At 50.9% G+C, this 18,367-nt stretch overlaps 1 protein-coding gene across 1 annotated transcript in view; it reads right to left on the reverse strand.

Moving 5' to 3' along the window:
* The window catches only part of Lgr6 (leucine rich repeat containing G protein-coupled receptor 6), a 116,632-nt gene that overhangs the window by 74,530 nt on the left and 23,735 nt on the right, over window positions 1-18,367 (reverse strand). The window contains exons 2-4 of the mRNA XM_042682025.1: window positions 15,062-15,133; window positions 12,082-12,153; window positions 5,454-5,525 (exon numbers count right to left, since the gene is read on the reverse strand). Of these exons, the coding sequence (XP_042537959.1) occupies window positions 5,454-5,525; window positions 12,082-12,153; window positions 15,062-15,133 (216 nt within the window). The remainder of the gene's footprint in view (window positions 1-5,453; window positions 5,526-12,081; window positions 12,154-15,061; window positions 15,134-18,367) is intronic.

The raw sequence follows: 18,367 nt of genomic DNA on the forward strand, positions 1-18,367 counted from the left end.
CCTTACCATGGAACTGAATGGCTCACCTACTTTCTCCTAGAGACATAGCTGTCTTCCCGCCTCATCCAACTTTGAAGCATTATCAAGAGTCTGAGAGTGTTCTCAGAGGACGCTCTCTATTGTACAGAGGGAGAAACTGAGGCCTAAAGAGAATGAGCACTCAGTTCTCCAATAACTCAGTAAGTTCTCATGTCTCCACAGCATGGCTGTCTCCTGAGATACTTGCCTGTCAATCATCCCACTTAACCATTCCATTTTAGAGCTAGAGAATCTTAGGCTCAGAGAAGGAAAATAACTTGCCTCCCAGCTAGTTCGCAGTCAGGATCTGTATCCAAGTCTGGATCTTAAAGCATTGTAGTTTGGGGAGATGCTAAAGGACAGAGAGATTCAGAACATGGCGCTTTAGAGGCAGAGCTAAACCACAATCCAGCTCTGCCTTATTTGAGCAAGTTACTTAAATTTCTCTGGGCATTAATTGTCTTATCTATAAAATGGGCATACTAGAAACAATCTTGTAGGTTTTTCAGGTTAAATACAGAATGTACTTAGCAAGCCAAGCACTAGTGGTTCATGCCTATAACCCCAGCTACTCAGGAGGTTGAGAACTGAGAATCATGGCTCAAAGCCAGCCTGGACATAAATGTCCGTGAGATTCTTATCTCCAATTAACCACCAAAAAGGCAGAACTGGAGCTGTGGCTCAAGTGATAGAGTGCTAGCCTTGAGCAGAAAAGCCAGGGGAGAGTGACAGGCCCTGAGTTCAAGCCTTAGTAATTGGTACAGGCACTCACAGACACACATAAAGAACATGCTTAGCATATTGAAGGGTACGAAGTAAGAGTACTGAATAAGCCAGCCCCAGAGCCCTGTGCCTCCCCACTAGGTCTGCACCCCACCCCCCGCTCGCCACCCGCAGTGTGTTTGAGATAGGCTGCTGGGTCCATGGAGGTTGTGGTAGCTCTAACTGGAGCTAATTTGGAGTCTGGCCACTGCTCTCAATTCATTTCCCCAGCTCCACACAGTGCTGGCCAGTTCCGTGCGGCTGTCCTTTGTAATTATGCCTTGCCTCCCTAGGGTGTCTGGGCCTGAGCTGTTTTTCTGTTTTCTCCCCTTTATTTCGGCCACTCTGCTTTTCTGACTCTGCTCCTGGGACAGCCAGCCAGAGCTGCCCGTCCCCAGCCCAGCCCGGCGCCCGGCGCCCTGGGAGCTGTGGTTCTACCTTTCCATGCACTCTCCCCCAGCCAGTTTCTATTTTCCCCCACGTTCCACTGGCTTCCCGTGGTTTCTCTTGGCCTGAGCTCAGGCCTGGCATGGCATGTCTGGTGTGGTCGCCCTCCCCTTCCCATGTCAGGTTGGGGAGGAAGCAAGTGCATGCGGGGTGGGCGGTATGTGGAGCTGGGCACTGCCAGCCCAGGTGCCAAGCCAAATAGCTTGTCCACGGTGTCTGACTCAGTACCTGGGGGCTGGAAAGCCAGGCAAGCTGCTGTATCCCCTACCCTAGCCCAACCCAGACCCCCACACCTACTTCCTACTGCCCTAGTGGGGCTCTAGCTGGGAGAGGTAGGGCCTCAGGGCTGACTTGTTCCAGTATATGCAGGGAGCTGCCTTTCTGGAGCAAGAAACAGCTTCCTCCAGGATGTAAGCTGCACCTGGCCTGCCCTGAGGACACCCCTTCCCACCAGGGGAGCCGGGCCAGAGGTGAATCCCCTATTAGCCTCCCCTGTTTGTCCCAACAGGAAGCAGGACATTTCTACCTGCCAACGCCCTGGCAAGTAGAAAGCCCAGGATTCTGGCCATCAAAAAGGTGGCATTGTGATAGATACCAGTGAAATCCAGAGCGACACTGGGGAATATTTTGAAATGCTATAAGTCCAATAAATAGGAAACCTTAGGAGAAATGGATATGTTTCTAGATACACATGAAAATTGAAGCAAGAAGACATAGACAAGCTAAACAGCCATAACAAGCAATGAGAATAAAGTCTAAGAGTCTCCCAACAAACAGAAGCTCAGGACTGAATGGATTCATTGCTGAATGATACTAGACTTAAGAACAAACACCAATAAATACTCCAAGTATTCCACAAAATAGAAAAGGAAGAGATACTTCAAAGCTCCTTCAAAGTCAGTATGACCCTAATACCCTAGCTGGTAAGGGACACTCGCAAGGAAGGAAGGAAGGGAGGGAGGGAGGGAAGGAGGGGAGGGAGGGAGGGAGGGAGGGAGTAGGAGGAAGAGGTAAAGGGGAGAAAGGGGAAGAGGAAGGAGAGAAAGGAAGGGTAGGGAAGGAAAAAGAGAAAAGAAAGAAGAGAGGGAGGGGTGAAAGGAGAGAGGAAGGAAGGGAAGGAAGGAAGCCTAAGTTTGAACCCATGTAGTCAGACTCCTGACTCCTAAGGGGTATGGCTTCTTTTTTAAAAGATTATATTTATATTCTTAGGAGAGGAACACCAAGGTGCAATGCCTATGTGCATCTGAGCATACAAAATAATATTTATCAAAATGAACCCCAGGAAACAGAAAAAAATATATTTGTATTATCTTTAAGTAGTTATACAAAGGGGTTACCATTCAATGAATCTGTATATAGGTACAATGCATCTTGGGTGATGTCACTCTGGGGCATGGCTTCTTAACGTTTTCATAACGCTGATGTCACCTCTCACTCCTGCCTCTGCCTTTCCTCAGGGCACTGCTTCCTTGGTTCAGGAGCCACTTCCCTGTCCCCACCTCCAGGCTGTTCCCCCACACTGCTGCCAAAGGGTTTTTAGTGCCATCATGTTGCTTAGAGTCAGCCACACCTCCCATGATGTTAAGCATGAAGTCCACATCCCTAACGAAGTCCCAGCCTACTTATCAGGCATTATTGCTTGCTTATTCCAGATCTTTCTCCATCATTTCCTTCCCAGACTTCCAATTCATGCATGTACACACACATGCACACACACGCGTAAGCGCGTGCGCGCACCCACACACAGAGTTCAGTCCACTCCCTCCTGGCAAATTCTCTGGAGCTCCCTGGATCCCTGCTTACCTCTGTACCTTTGCACCTGCTGTTCCCTCTGCCCGCCTCTTTATCTGATTGACACTTCCCAGTCCTTCAAGGCCTAACCCAAGTTTTGCTGCCCCAGGCAAGGCTCAAAAATACTTGTAAAATGAATGGACTGTGATCAGTTAGCGGGACAATATTACACTGTATCACTGCACATGGCAGCTGCATGGAGCCCACTCCATGGAGCAAATCTCTCTCAAAGTGATACATAGATGCCATCTTCCTGACAAGGCTGGGAAGCCAGTAGAGAAAATAATGACCTCACTGATGCCAGAGAGGTTATGCAACACAGCAGTCAAGTTAGAGCTGGAATCCTGGGCCAGGCAGGGAGCAATGGGCTGGGGACAGAGCTAACTATATACTTTTCCAAGTTAAAGGACTTCCCACTTTCCAGAAAGTATAAGGAAGCTTCTGTCTAACCTCCAGGTCTAGACTGAAAGCAAGACCTTTAGAAACCTTAAAAGGTATGATTCACAATTTTTAAAAAAAAGAAAGAAAGAAAGAAATTAAAAAGACTTAACCTCAAAACAGGCGTAAAGAAGTTTAGCGAGAGTCCAATTTTTCCTATGAAATCTTCTTTGATGTTTTGAATGAAATGTCAAATTTCCCTCCCCACACACATACCTCTTATTTTTGGCTGCCCCAGCTCTTTGCCAGGGCCCTAAGCAAATGTTTAGTCTGCCTGCCGGTGGGGAGCAAGCACAGGCTTTCCTGGCCTTTCATCCCCTGACCCTGGCCTCCTGGGGTCCCCTGGTTGCCTGGTCCTGTCTAGTGGTGAGCTGGATAGAGAGAGAGAGAGAGGCAGCAGGAGCCTGTGGCCTAGACATGCTAGGATGGAGGGTAAAAAGATGAGAGGATGAGACTGGGAAGGTGGCTTAGTGATAGAGTGCTTGCCTAGCATGCATGAAGCCCTGGGTTCCATTCCTCAGAACCACATAAACAGAAAATGATGCTGTGGCTCAAGTGGTAGAGCGCTAGCCTTGAGCAAAATGAAGCTCAGGGACAGTACCCAGGCCCTGAGTTCAAGCCTCAGGACTGGCGAAAGAGGAAAGAAAGAAAGAAAGAAAGAAAGAAAGAAAGAAAGAAAGAAAGAAAGAAAGAAAGAAAGAAAGAAAGAAAGAAAGAAAGAAAGAAAGAAAGGAAGAAAGAAAGAGAAAGGAAGGAAGGAAGAAAGAAAGAAAGAAGGATGAGAGGATGCCTGAGGCTGAAAACTCACACCTATAATCCTAGCCTCCTAGGAGGAGGCTGAGATCTGAGGATTGCAGTGTGAAGCCAGCCCAGGCAGGAAAGTCCATGAGACTCTTATCTCCAATTAACCACAAAAAATTAAAAGCCAGAAGTGAAGCTGTGGCTCAAGTAGTAGAATGTCTTGAATAAAAAGCTAAAGGACAGCATCCAGGCCCTGAGTTCAAGCCAGCGTGCACATGCTCACACGCATGCATGCACGCACGCACTCACACAAGATGAGGGGATGAGCGGAGGCAGTTTCTGCACTCAGGCAGATGGAAGGGGGAGCCGGGGATCCAGACCCAGAGCAGCCCTTCTGGTGGCTCAGACCCAGACTGTCCACTAGTCGCCGTGAGAGAAGCCATCTCTTCTTTCTTCCTTCCACTTGAGGAAGTCAAACCATTTAGGACTGTCTGACTTTCTACACTCCCACAGTGGGCGTGGCCTCAGCAGGCCCCTCAACAGTCCTGTCTATGTCACATGCCTCATTTTTCCTGATGGCCAAATGCTACGCTCCAGTCTTGGCCTCCAGGTTCGATTACTTCCAAAGTATGTATTTACCCCTATCAGACACAGATGGACCTGAAAATTCAGTTGGGTTCTTCAGACAGGGACAAAACACCTGCCACATCCCTGGCCTTGCGCTATGCAGTGGTATAAATGAAACCCAGCCTGGGGCCCAGAGGACAGCCTGGACTGGGTTTTCTCACCCTTGAGCACCTGTTTGCTTCTGCCCACAGCCTTAGCCCTTCTGCCCAACGCCCCTGCTGGGCGAGCAGGGAACTACAAGGCTCCTTGAAGGGACAGGTGTGTCACGGGTGGCCTGTGCCTGCAGGATCACCGCCTCATACCCAAGTCCAGAAGTGGGGGTCTGAGCCTGGCAGTCCTCCTGCCACAGGGCCTCTGGGCAAGAGCAGGCCAGGAGGGGAAGACAGCCCTTCCCAGCACTTCTTTGAGGTGGGAGTCTCCACCCTACACCCCAGGCTCCAATGGCAGACTGCCAGCAGCCTCAGGGCTGCTGCCCTGGTGGCCCTACCTAGGGAGGTCCCACTCCCACAGGGCTCCAGGAGAGGCTTGCCTCCCCCTACACACCTACCCGCTGATGGCAACAGATGGGACGGGGAGGGAGTGGGGGAAGGGCAGGGGCAGGGGGAGCTGAGGGGCGGCGTGTGACTCACAGTGACTGCAGGCTGGGCAGCTCCCACAGCGCCTCCGCGGGGATCCCTCCAAGCTGGTTGTTCTGCAGCATCCTGAAGGAGAAAGGGGGGTAAGGACTGGGGCTGGGAGGGCTGGGTGGGGGCTCCTCCTTTTCCCCTCTTCCCTGACATAGACCCCTTCATTTCACCCCCAGAGCCCAGAGAGGGTAAGTGCAGCCCCAGCCTGCATTGTCAGTGGGGAACCAGAGGCTACTGAATACAGTGGGGGGATGGGAGGGCTAAGGGAGACCCCGGTGGGAGAAGGTGTCTCAGCAAGGCTTTGAGACAGACAGGAGTCGAGGAGGAGGAGGAGAGACAGGGGGTGTGGTGAAAGCTCCTTCTGAACATGTGGGATTCTGCTGAGGCAGACACAGAGATGTAGATGTTTGTTCCCAGGCTGCCTCAGTTTCCCTGCCTATTCTGCCTAAAAGCAATAGGTTTCTTTGTGAGGAAGGGGCCCCAGAGAAATAGGCTTTTGGGGGGGTCTTTATCTATAGAAGCACTTGCAGCACCAGCACCCCTCCCCGTGTCTGTCTGTCTGTCTGTCTGTCTGTCTGTCTGTCTCTCTCTCTCTCTCTCTCTCTCACACACACACACACACACACACACACACACACACAAGTGGAAATGGATCACTCACTAGGCTGGCTTCCTCGATTGTTCGAGACAGGACCACTGAAGTACCTTGGGACCTGGACAAGCTCAGAGAGCGTGCAGAGAGGAGCAATGGGGGAGCAGGGTGCCTCTCCGTGGGGTTCTGCTGACCCCATCAGGCTCCAAGCATCAGAGACGTCCCTGGAGATGGAGCCCTGAGCAAGGTGCCTGACTCCAAGGGCTTATGCTGGGCACAGAAGTGAGGGAGATTCTGAGGCAGAAGTTGGTATCTGAACACTCTTTACCTTTATGCTCCAGAAATGAAAAGGGAAAAGTAGGGGAGCTCAAAGAACAGCCAAGAGGCAGGAAGAAAGGTCCTGCTGGCTGACCCAGGCAGAGTGATGGAGCCTGCCCTCCCTCTTGCCTGCCCTCCTTCTCTCCCAGGCCATACACATGTATACCTTTGCCTCCCCCACTAGGAACGGGGAAGGTGAAGGGATGAGCACTCCTTGATTACCTGGTCTGTGCCAAGTTACACTGTAGGGTCTACAATGACAGTGTTGTCAACCCATTGCTCAGAGCAGGAGACTGAGGCTCAAGAGAGGCTCAGAGAAAAGCACTTCCCCAATCCCTGCCTAACAGGCTGTAGGGCAAAAGGCTCCCTTTCTTTTCTTTTCTTGTGTGTGCATGTGCACACATGCACACCAGTACTGAGGCTTGAACTCATAACCTCATGCTCTCACTTGGCTTTTTCACTCAAGGTTGGTGCTCTACCACTTGCGCTACACCTCCACTTCTAGCTTTTTGCTGGTTAATTAGAGATAAGAGTCTATGGACTTTCCTGTCTCTGCTGCCTTTGAAGCATGATCCTCAGATCTCAGCCTCCTGAGTAGCTAGGGTTATAGGTGTGAGCCACCAGTGCCCAGCTTAACTGGCTTGTTTTCTGACCTTCACGCTTAGTAACAGCAGCAGCTGACATGCCAGGCCCCACTCTTAGGACACGGCAGGTTTTCACCCAAACGCATCCTTGTTGCATGTCTACTGGGAGAGGTTATTCTCCTTATTTTAAGGTCACACAGAGGATGAGTGACAGGACTGGGTTTGGACCAGAGTGTTTAGGCAATGTCACTATGACACCATACAGCACTTCCCACAATGACAAGGGACAGAAAAATCAATGCTGAGGAGGTAGATGACAGACTTGATCGTTGTTCATACCTCCTGTGTGACTGCTCTGGTCAGACTCCCACCTGTTATCACCCCTGACCTCCTTGTATGTGCATACAGGAAAATTCCAAAGTGTGGCTCATGAGTGTAGCCTGCTGGGTCTGTTGCAGGCCTGGACAGAGGCAAAGCTCAAAGGGAGAATGAGGGGGAGGGCTGGGATGGGAAGGCTCCTGGCTATGGGAGTAGGAAAGGGCAGCACAGGTGAAAGGCCAGACTGCAGGGGGGCTGAGCCCAGGGCTCTGAGCATCAGAAGACCCAGCCTCCTTCTGCGTAATCCACGATCCTCAAGGTCTCTCAGCCTCTTGACCCATCCAGTCCAGGCTCCACATAGCATAGCATCAGGAGGACCTTTCCGATGTCCACATTGTGCTTGGCCAGTAGAATTTAAACCTTCTCCTGCATGCAACCTCTGAATTCAGAAGGTTGATTCTGCACCTGAAGCTTTGCCCTCAGCAAATGGTACCATGTGCAAGGACTGAAACTCCCAAGGCCTTAGTTTCCCCATGCATGAATCAGTGATAAGGTCCATGTCCTGCACCGACCACAGGAATCAAACAAAACAGCCTCTGTCAATCACTTGGAGCAGAGTCTTACACATAAAAACATCCTGGCTGATACCATTAAATATGATTATTACTGTCGGCTCTGAATTCTCCCACTGACTGTTTGGCTCGAATAAGTCCTACCTGTCTCTGGCCCTTGGTTCCCTCATCTTTCAAAGGAAGAAGCTTGCAAAACATACATAAAACATCTCTCACACTGGGCACTGATGGCTTGTGCCTGTAATCCTAGCTACTCAGGAGGCTGAGATCTGAGGATCACAATTCAAAGCCAGCCTGAACAGGAATGTCCATGAGATTTTTATCTCCAATTAACCACCAGAAAACTGGAAGTAGAGCTGTGGCTCAGGTGGTAGAGCTAGAGTACAAATAGGCCCTCAGTTTAAGCCCCACAATAGACAACAAAAAAATAAAGTCTCTCACTTGTAGCATCCAGCGAGCCAACCTAACATAATCCTACATGAAGAAGTAACAGGCCAGCCAGTGGAAGCCATCATCTCACTAGGCTGCCCTCCTGGAGCTGGAACCCAGCCACAGGACCCAGGACAGCTCCATGGGGGATGGGGATCCTGGGAGCTCTTTGGGGGCCTGTTACAGCCATGCTCAGGGCAGGTCAGTGTGCATATGGAAGGGGAGCTTGCTGACGCTGACCTTGCAGCCAGCCATCCTGACTTCTAATGGGAGCACTGCACTCTGACCTCGGTGAGCTGCCTCAGCATGCTTGGAGCAAGGATACAGGAGAAACGATGGTGAGAGAATAGAGGCCAGAGGCTGGCCAGGCTCCTCACAGGGCCCTACCCCTCCAGCACCTGGAGTCTACATCTGGTCACTGCAGAGAGGAGTTTCACCTCCCAGGAGTACATCAGTGCACCTCCACCTCTATCACCTCCTCAAACCCCCTACTTGAGAGGGAGGATCTAGAATGATCTTTAATGTGAATTATATACATATACACATATATACACACCCAACACAGATGCTGCAGGGCACTTAGTTTTTCTTCCAGTGTCCATATCTCCTCAGAAAACTGATACCACACCAGACCAGATGGCCATCAGGAAGACCTCCCATGAATCAAAACCTAGTAACCTGGACTTGAGCATGGTCGCTGGCTTTGGGCCTAGCCTGATTCTCTTGCTCTCCCAGCCTCATGCCCCAGCCCTCTCACCTTTGGTGATGCCCAGAGGGTCCTAAGGGTGGAAGGGCCATTTGAGGGGCCGGCCTTTATTTATGATCCACAATGAGGCTGAGCACGGAGGTGGCTTCCCCTGAGTTACAAAGCATGTCAATGGGAGAATCAGGACCAGGATCCAAGTCTGCTCCAGGCTTGGTTGGAGCCCACATTCTTTCTCCTTCTGGCCCTCATTCTGCCTGGTGGGTAGAATGGCTCAAAACCAGCACTGAATCCAGCCCTCCTGCCTGCACAACAGCCCAGTGAAACCTCAGACTTCAGAAAGATGAGGGACATTAGTTCTCGAGTTCCCAGGGGCTTCTAACATGCAGCCTTGCATCGATTGTAAATCTATCCTTGGCCCCCATCCCTGCTCATACACATGAAGCCTGCACTGAGTACCACAGTTGGAAGGCCACGGTGAGGCAGCCTACCAGCGGTTTCCAGTGGCCTTTCTTTTAGATCTGTGGGGATGAGGGAAGCAGGTCCTAGAGGCCACCCAACCCCTGTACCCATTAGTCATGGTCCCTTAGGAAAGAGTCAGAGAAGGACAAGCCTCCCTCCCATTTATTTTACTCTTTGCTTCTAGGAGGACAAGAAAGAGGAAAGATGTCCCCCAGGAATAGCCAGGTCTCAGAGAGAGGAAAGGTCATCTCAGAGAAGGGGCCCAGACTGAGAGGAGATGGGGAAAGCTATGGTCTCCTATATGGAAGAGAGGCTTTGCTGATGAAGGGCTATACTACTTTTTTTTTTCTCTTGCAAGTCTGAAAAACAAGCAGAGGAAGGACCTGCAATGAGGGAAAGGGATCTGAACCACCCGTCACCTTCATAGGACATTGTGCCCAGGGGTTGCACATGCTCTGAACCCCTGGAGGGGGAGGAGGAAGTAGAGGCATGGGGGGTCTGCCCACCACCCTCAAAAGAGTGGCGGTCTAAAGGCAGATGCAGACACAAAGGTCGAGGAGGATGAGGCAGGGCCGGGGTCCCTGGCAGAGTGAGGACAGGGTGGGCTGGCTGTCCTCGCTTCCACCTCCTGGCTCTCAGTGCCCAGGCGCTGCTGGTGGAAAGGGGGCGGGTGCCCTGCGGTTTCTCCTGGGCTTTGATTTATTGCCTAATGCAGGCAGAGAAGAAAGAGGAGGCTCATCTCTAAGCCGAAGCCTTAGGAACGGACGTGAGTCTCACATCTTCTGAAGCCCGGCAAACAGAACCCTGCTCTCTAATCCAGCTGCAGGTCTGAGCCTGCCACTGGGCACAGACATGCCACCAAGCAGGCTGCCTGCACGGTGAGTCTGGTTTGGGATGTCTCTTCTCCACGCCCCCCTCCCACCCCGGGGCGGGGGGCAGCAGTGTTAATGTGGGGAGAAACAGAGAGGGCAGGAACTACAACTGAGAGATAGGGAGCGGAGGGGCAGAGAGAGCCAGAGAGAGCAGGTGTGACACAGAAAGGAGTAAGAGCGTAACAAAGATGCCACATGGGGAGCCACATGGGGAGGCAGCTGGAGAAAGGGAGCAGGACGGATGATGTGGGAAATGGAGGACGGGCTTAGTGGTGGACTATTGACCTACTTGAAGTTTGAAGCGTATGGACCAAGCGGGGAAGGGCTATTGCTAGTCCATAAGCCACGTGAAGAAAAGCAGAAAAAGATGCCACTTTCTGGTTGATCCAGCCCCAAGCTAGGACACAGAATTCGATTTCAGCCCCTTCTTATTCCATCAGCCAGATGGTCTTGCGCAGTCCACAGCCTGCTCAACTGTACAAAGGCGGGCTGGGGATGTGGCTTCGCAGTAGAGTGTTTGCCTGGCATGCACAAAGCTGGAAGTAGCCCTGTGGCTCAAGTGGTAGAGTGCTAGCCTTGAGCAAAAGAAGCTCAGAGACAGCACCCTAGTTCAAGCCCAAGGACTGGCAAAAAACAAAAAACAAAAACCTGTACAAAGAAGACTTATAAGAATAGTCAGAGCTGAGCAGCAGAGCTGGGGATGGCTCACCCCTTCAGGGAAGCCCCTAAATAGTCTACTGATTCAAGATCTTCATTTCTTCCCAAGTCCAACAGTGTGTGATGCCTTCCCCCGGAGCCTCTCCTTTCAATCTTCAGATCCTGAGCAGACATCTCCTCCACCTGCGTCCACCATAAGGACTTTGGGAGGGCAATCTCAGTCGTGGGCTGGGCCAAAAGGAGATGGAGCCTCAGCCTTCCCTTCTCTAAAGTGTGCTTCCGGGTCAACGGTAAAAGGATTCCAGCCCTAACTTTCCTTTTTGCTCTAAAGAACAATGAAAGGTAACCCAGTGCCAGTGGCTCATACCTATAATCCTAGCTACTCAGGAGGAAGAGATCTGAGGATCACTGTTCAGACGCCAGCCTGAGCAGAAGAGTCTGTGAGATGCTTATCTCTAACCAGCAAAGAAAAAAAGGCTAGACAGGAGCTATGATGCAAATGATAGAAGCATTAGCAGTGAGCAAAAATACCTAGTGAGGACACAAGGCACTGAGTTCGAGTCCTAGTTCCAGCATGCACGTGCACACACACACATACACACACTAGTAGTGGAAAGGGCTAGGGCAGTGGAGTCTAGACGGGATGTGTTCATGGTGAGAATGGAAATGGAGACTAAGAAAAGTACACGACAGAGATATCATTCTTCCCTCCAGAGTCGGCACACATGTCAAGCACAAAGAAATGTTTATTTATACATTATAAAGCCTGCTACAAAAGAGGAAAGCAGGTGAAATTAAAAGTGGAGATAAGGTTGGGCACCAATGCTCACACCTGTAATCCTTGCCACTCAAATCTAGCAGGGGAAGACAAATCCAAGCAACTCTTCCCTCCAATTAATCACCAGAAAGCCAGAACTAGAACTATGGCTCAAGTGATAGAGCACCAGTCTTGAGCAGAAAAAGCTAAGGGACAGCAAATTCCCTGAGTTCAAGTCCCAGTACACACACTTATACTTACACACACACACACAGAGTTTTTTTTTTTTAAAGAGAGAGAAGTCAGGGCAAACCAGACAGTTCTCATTGTTATACCTTTGAGGAAAATGGGGCAGACCCCTACTTACAGGATTTTCAAGCTGTAGAGACCAGAAAATGCTTGTCCTGGGATGTGGGAAAGATGGTTCCCTGAAAGGCGCCTGGAAAACAGAGACTAAGGTCAGTGCGTCTGGCATGGATGGAGCGGCCTCCACTGGTTTGTGTCATGGAATACCAGAGGGGAGGGTGCTGCCAACATCTGCCACTCACTGAACTCTGTAATTGACTTATTCTCTTGCATCGTCTAGAATCACACAAGGCCCTGTTACATGGACAGCATCCCTTAGCTGTGAGCTTCCTTGGTGGTTTTACCTCAGGGAATAGCTACTTTTGACTCCTAGACTGAAGAAAAACAGCCCTCAAAAAAATAAGTTTAAGTGAGCACTCGTGGCTCACACCTGTAATCCTAGCCACCCAGGAGGCTGAGATCTGAGGATCATGGCTCAAAGCCAGCGGGGGCAAAAGAAAAAGTCTGTGGGTCTCTTTTCTCTGATTACCATCAAACAGCCAGAAGTAGAGTTGGCTCAAGCAGTAGCGTGCCAGCCTTGTGCAAAAAAAGCTAAGCAAGAACATAAAGCCCTGAGTTCAAGTCTCAGTACTAGCATACACGCACGCATGCACAAATTCACAAATTCCTTTTAAGTTTTAGATTTCAGATTTTTTTTGACTCAGGAGGCTCAACTTTGTATTACCCTCAAATTTCGGATGAAGAAGCTAAGATTGGAAGAAGCCAAGCCCCTTCCTCTAGAGCTGGCCTTTCTGGTTAGTGGTGGCACAGGGAGCTTTTACTCTGTCTCACTGCCTCCGAGCTGACTACCGCCCTCCAGTGCCACATTCTCGCCCACATCACCACAGCCTACTCTCAGCCTCTGACCTGTGACACGGCCTGGCCCCTGCTGAAGGCCAGGGTCCAGGGGGACTGCATTTCCCCAGGCCTAACACCCACACTCCACAGTTAATTGCCCACTGACCCAGGAACACTTGGAAGTGAGGTGCTGTAACGGGTCTAACATTCTGGTCCAGTCACACATCCCCCCACATCTGTCATGGGGGTCAGTTCTAAAAAGGAGCAAAGAGGCTGGGAATGTGGTTTAGTGGTAGAGTGCCTGCCTAGCATGCATGAAGCCCTGGGATCCATTCCTCAGTACCACACAAACAGAAAAAGCTGGAAGTGGTACTGTGGCTCAACTGGTAGAGTGCTAGCCTTGAACAAATGGAGCTCAGGGACAGTGCCAAGGCCAGAGTTCAAGCCCCAGGACCAGCAAAAAATAAAAAAATAAAGGAACAAATGTAATCAAATATCCTTGCCCCGTGTGTGTGTGTGAGTGTGAGTGTGTGTGTGTGTGTGTGTGTGTGTTGATGTCCCTGAGTTCTTCAGCTCAAGGCGAATGCTCTACCACTTGAACCACAACACCACTTCCAGTTTTCTGGTGGTTTATTGGAGATAAGAGACTTAGAGACTTTCGTGCCCTGAGCTGGCTTTGAACTGCAGTCCTCAGATCTCAGCCCTCTGAGTAGCTAGGGTTACAGGTGTGGGCTACCAGTGTCCGGCTCATACACACATCTTGTCAACACTGGTGGTATAACTGCAGATGGCTCAGAAGTCTCTCCAACACCTCCAGAGTCCCCAAACATTATCAGGGTGCATCAGCAGCTGCCAAAACCCTGTGAGGATGAGGATCACCTGGCCTTGTACTGAAGCTAGTTTTTAACTGGTTGATTGTTGGGGGGGTGGGGATTTTGTGTGTGTGTGATGTGGAGAGACATTCTTACTTTGTAGCCCACGTTAGCCTTGAAATCTTGACTGTCTTGTCTTGGCCTCCTCAGTGCTTGGGTTACAAACCTGTGCCTCCATGCTAGTTTTTAGAAGCAATTAAAACTAGCTACATCCCCTGCATTAAGGATGTAACTCGGTAAAAAGAGGTAACATGGGTGAAGATCTGGGTTCCATTCTCAGCATGGGGGAAAAAATAATCTCTAACAAAAGTCATCTTATTTGACTTTTGTTGCTAAAAACAAAATCTATGCAATGGCATAATGACGTTTGAGTCTCCAAGCTGGAGCTCTGGAACAATCTTCAGTCAAGTGTGGAGGGATGAGTCCTTTGGGTGGGCCCTTAAGATGGGCCAGCTCCCTCTTGGGGAGTAGGAGGTGAAGAGTCAGCCTTAAGTTCTCAGCCCTTGTACTGGAGCCCTTGTTATCTACCTGAGTACCTCATCTTGCATTCCCACCCAGGCTGTGCCTCCTCCTCTCCGAAGGCAGCTCCCTGCCCCTTTTTCTATGCACTTACTTCCTTTGGAAACCAGCTTCCTCTCCCTTGTCTTCCCTGTCCATGGCACACCCTGCCCCTCCCTCCTGCATCCGCCAGGGTGCTTTCAGCCCCAGAGTTCTAGGCCTGCCTTCCACACAGAACAGCCCATCCAGTACTTGGTCTGCAAGCCTAGTTGTGGCCCTGGGGGTTTAAGGGAACTCAGTGTATCCTAAGGATCGCCGCTGGGGGGCAAGGTAGGCAACCTGCTCGGGTAGCTGTGTGGCTATGGGGTGAGGCAGGCTAAGGACCAGGCCTGCGAGGTCCACTGTGCAGGGTGAGTGACTGGAGCTGGGAGGTATAGCAAATGCAGCTGGCTTGAGCTGAGAATCGGGACTGAGCAGACAGGCTGGCGTGGTCCTGTGGGGATGATTTACTCATGAGCATCCTGGACTTTAGACTGGACTGGGGGGAGTCCAGCCTGAGAACACCATGTGGGGAAGGGGTGGGGTGGGAGGGAGGGAAGCTAACCAGAGAAGACTCTGGAATAAGTAGTCCTCGTAAGCAAGGGTGTTACAGAATGTACTTTTCAGGCTATAGGGAGCCAAGGCAGGCTCTTGAGCACGTGAAGATCTAGAGGGTGTGCAAAAGGTATCAAACGGAGGCAGCCTCCTACCTCTGCACCACCAGCCATGGCAGCAGCCACGGCTCCACCTCCCATCCCCCTCTCCCTCACCCCCCAGCCCGGCACAAGGACTCACAGCTCCTCCAGAAAGCGCAGGTGTCGGAAGAGGCCCGGCTGGAGCTCAGTGAGATTGTTCATGCTGAGGTCTCTGTGTGGAGAGAAAATGAGAAGGGGTGGTATGAGCTACTCATCTGTGCCTTCCTGCTTTGTCCAGCTCCAGCCCCCGGGAACAGCCCCTGGGAGCCAGGCCACACGTACCACGCTCTGAACACCCTCCCCTCGTCCCCTCTGCCTCTCCCTTCCCTTTGCAGGGTTCCCCAGGGATTGGAGAGCCTCCAGGAAAAGGAGACAGAGAAGAATGCATAGAATTTTAGAGCAGGAAAGGGGTCAGGGGTCCTCAGCAATCAATGCCTTATCTACTTTTTTTGTTGTTGTTGTTCCCAATACTAGGGCTTGAACTCAGGGCCTGGGCTCTGTCCCTGAGCTTTTTATTTTTTTTTTATTTATTTGCTCACGGCTGATGTTCTACCACTTGAGCCACAGCTCTACTTCCAGCTTTTGGGGGGTTCACTGGAGAGAAAAGTCTGACTGAGTTGGCTTCAAACCACGATCCTTAGCTCTCAGCCTCCTGAGTAGTTAGGATTACAGGTGTGAGCCCTTGGCTTTTTATCTACTCTTTTTTTACTGTGTGGAGACCGAGTCCTAGGATCATGGCCCTTCCAGACTTACAGAGCCGCTCAAAATGCAACTGCACTGGGGTGTTCCCAGTCCTTCCCTGAGGCTGCCTGGTGGTCACCCTTTCCCTTCGTTCCCTTAGTTGCCCACAGGGCAGTTTTGCTGCCCTCTGAGGTCTCTGCCTTTCTCCTTCCTCTTTTCTCCATTCCCCCAGCCTTCTGCCTTTCTCCAGGGGCTAATATAACCTCTTGGCGAATTCCAGAAGACCCATACATTTCTAAATGGATGGATATGATGGTCTCTCTGTGGAATTACAATCTAGGTTGTTCTGGATCTCATTTCTAGGGTGTTTTAGATTTCTTGTCCTGCTATCTGAGGGACCCTGTAGAGGAGTTTAGTGTCACAGTCCTCTGAAATGCCCTGGTACACAATCATTATACTGGCATTTACAAGGTCCACTTGTGCCAGGCACCAGCTAATCTTTATCCAAATAATCGAATGTCATCCTGACAACCGCCCCAGTGCCATTTTACTTCCAAGAAAACAAAAAGAAAAGGCCCTGGGGTCAGATCTCTCCTCCAGTTACCTTGGGCTCTTGACTGTTATGATTTCCTTTTCCTCATCCACAAAAATGAAATATCAACACCCACAAGATAGAGACAAGGCAGGGGGAACTCAAGATCTAGGCCAGCCTGACCACATCTCAGAAACAACAATAAACGCACAAGGGACAGATTACACCAGCTAATAAGGCCCTTGTAAGGATTAAGTGAGCTAATGTTTACAGATTGCCTAATAAATAGTATCTACACAATAAGTATTTGCCTCCTTCCTCCCACCTTTCCCTCAGTGTCCTGTGAGCCCCACAGACCTGGGGGGGGGGGGGCGTAGAGAGGATTAATGTTTTCATTTGTGGGTCCTGCCCGTGTTAGTATTTTCTTAGTTTGGTCTTGGGTGAGTAGCAATGTGTCTGAGACCTGAATGTGTGTGCCTGAAACATTCGGATTCCATCTCACTTTAAACTCCTCCCTGCTAGGCACTAGTAGCGCATGCCTGTAATCCTTCCTACTCAGGAAGGTGAGATCTGAGGACTGTGTTCCAAACCAGTTCAGGCTGGAAAGTCCATGAGACACTTATCTAGAAGTGGCTCAAGTGGTAGCACACCAGCCTTGAGTAGAAAAAAAAAAGCTCAGAGTCAGTATCCATCCAGGCTTGGAGTTCAAATCCTTGTACCAACACACACACACACACACACACACACACACACACACACTCACACACACACACAGACACACACACACACACACACACACACACACACACACACACACACACACACACACACACACTCCTTCCTGTGAGCTGCTTCTTGCCTCTGCCTGCCCCTCCTGAGAAGTGCAGAGGTGGGGGCAGAGCACACCACCGCATAGCTGGGCAGTGCCCACAGCCTTCTGCCACTTCCTCTTTCCCAGGAGTGACCCATCACCCTTAAACCTTAGTGCCTCCATTTTGCCCCCAGAAACACAGACGTGTTGTGCATATGCTGAGAAAGTCAGGCTGGAAATGATGGGGAAAGTGTGCTGAGAGGCCAGTTCCCATCTATAAAAAGACTGTTTAGTCTCAAATGTTTTATCTTTGATAAAGCTTGGGCTCCGGACTCCACATTCTCTAAGGAAAAAGACAGTTTGTCCAGGGTAAAGCCAAGGAAACTGGCATGCCGAACTTGGGGCTGGTTCTTGTCCCATGCAATAGAAGGACCATCTGTGGCCTGCTCAAGCCAGGGCAGGCTAGTGGAGGCCACAGGGTCATGAGGTAGCCGTCACAGGTAAAACCACGACAGAGGTGGACACGAGGGCTTCAGGGTGGCTTTTAGACAGGATTTTGGTGCTCAGGATGTTCCCTGGCCCAATCTACTAGCCTTGGGCTCAATTCATTAGCCTTGTGTTCCATGAACTAGCCTTGGGCTTGATTCGATAGCCTTAAGCTCAATCCTCTAGCCTTGGGCTCTGGCTGACCTGGGCAAATACCAAAGCTACTTAGACTGGACAGCAGCAGTGGACGATGCTCGCAGAAGCCCAGGCTGCAGGTCCTGTGTCTGTAGGGATTCTACCCCTGAAGTCTCGGGCCCGGCTCATCTTTAGCAAGAAGGGAGGTGCGAGGTGCTATGAAAACAATTACCTCTAAATATTTACTCTGTGCATTTCTGGATGTGCCCAGACAGGCACGGAGCGGGAGTTCAAGGAGCACACGGGGCATGTGACTCAGGCCTCATCACTCAGCTGTCCCTCCAGGGGCCGCACACCGAGGCTCTGATGCGGCTCCATGTCCCCCACCCACTCCCTCCCCCCCACCTCCCTGACGAGCAGCCTCATTGTTCTCCCTGGGGACAAGGGGGCTGCCCCCCCACCCACAGCCACCCCCAACATCCTGCCTGGGACAACAGAGACAGCTCACAGACTAGCTCTGGTGCTTTGTAGAAGGGTGGGGTGAGGATTTCAGATGGCAGGGTGGGGGAGCCCCTTTCAGACCTGGCTCTGTCACAAAAAGAAAAGGGGTGAGGCTGGTGCCAGGGGAGGGGAAAGGAAGAGGAATTTGAGAAGTAGAAGAAAGCAGCGATGCAGAGATTTCAAAGCCCATCTCTTCCATACTTAATGCCACCAGCCTTAGGGCTGGTTGAGGGCCCTGACAGCAGGCCCTGGGCCTTGCA

The sequence above is a fragment of the Dipodomys spectabilis genome, unplaced genomic scaffold, assembly GCF_019054845.1.
Source record: "Dipodomys spectabilis isolate Male_0828 unplaced genomic scaffold, ASM1905484v1 ptg000069l, whole genome shotgun sequence".
In the NCBI taxonomy this organism is placed as follows: Eukaryota; Metazoa; Chordata; class Mammalia; order Rodentia; family Heteromyidae; genus Dipodomys; species Dipodomys spectabilis.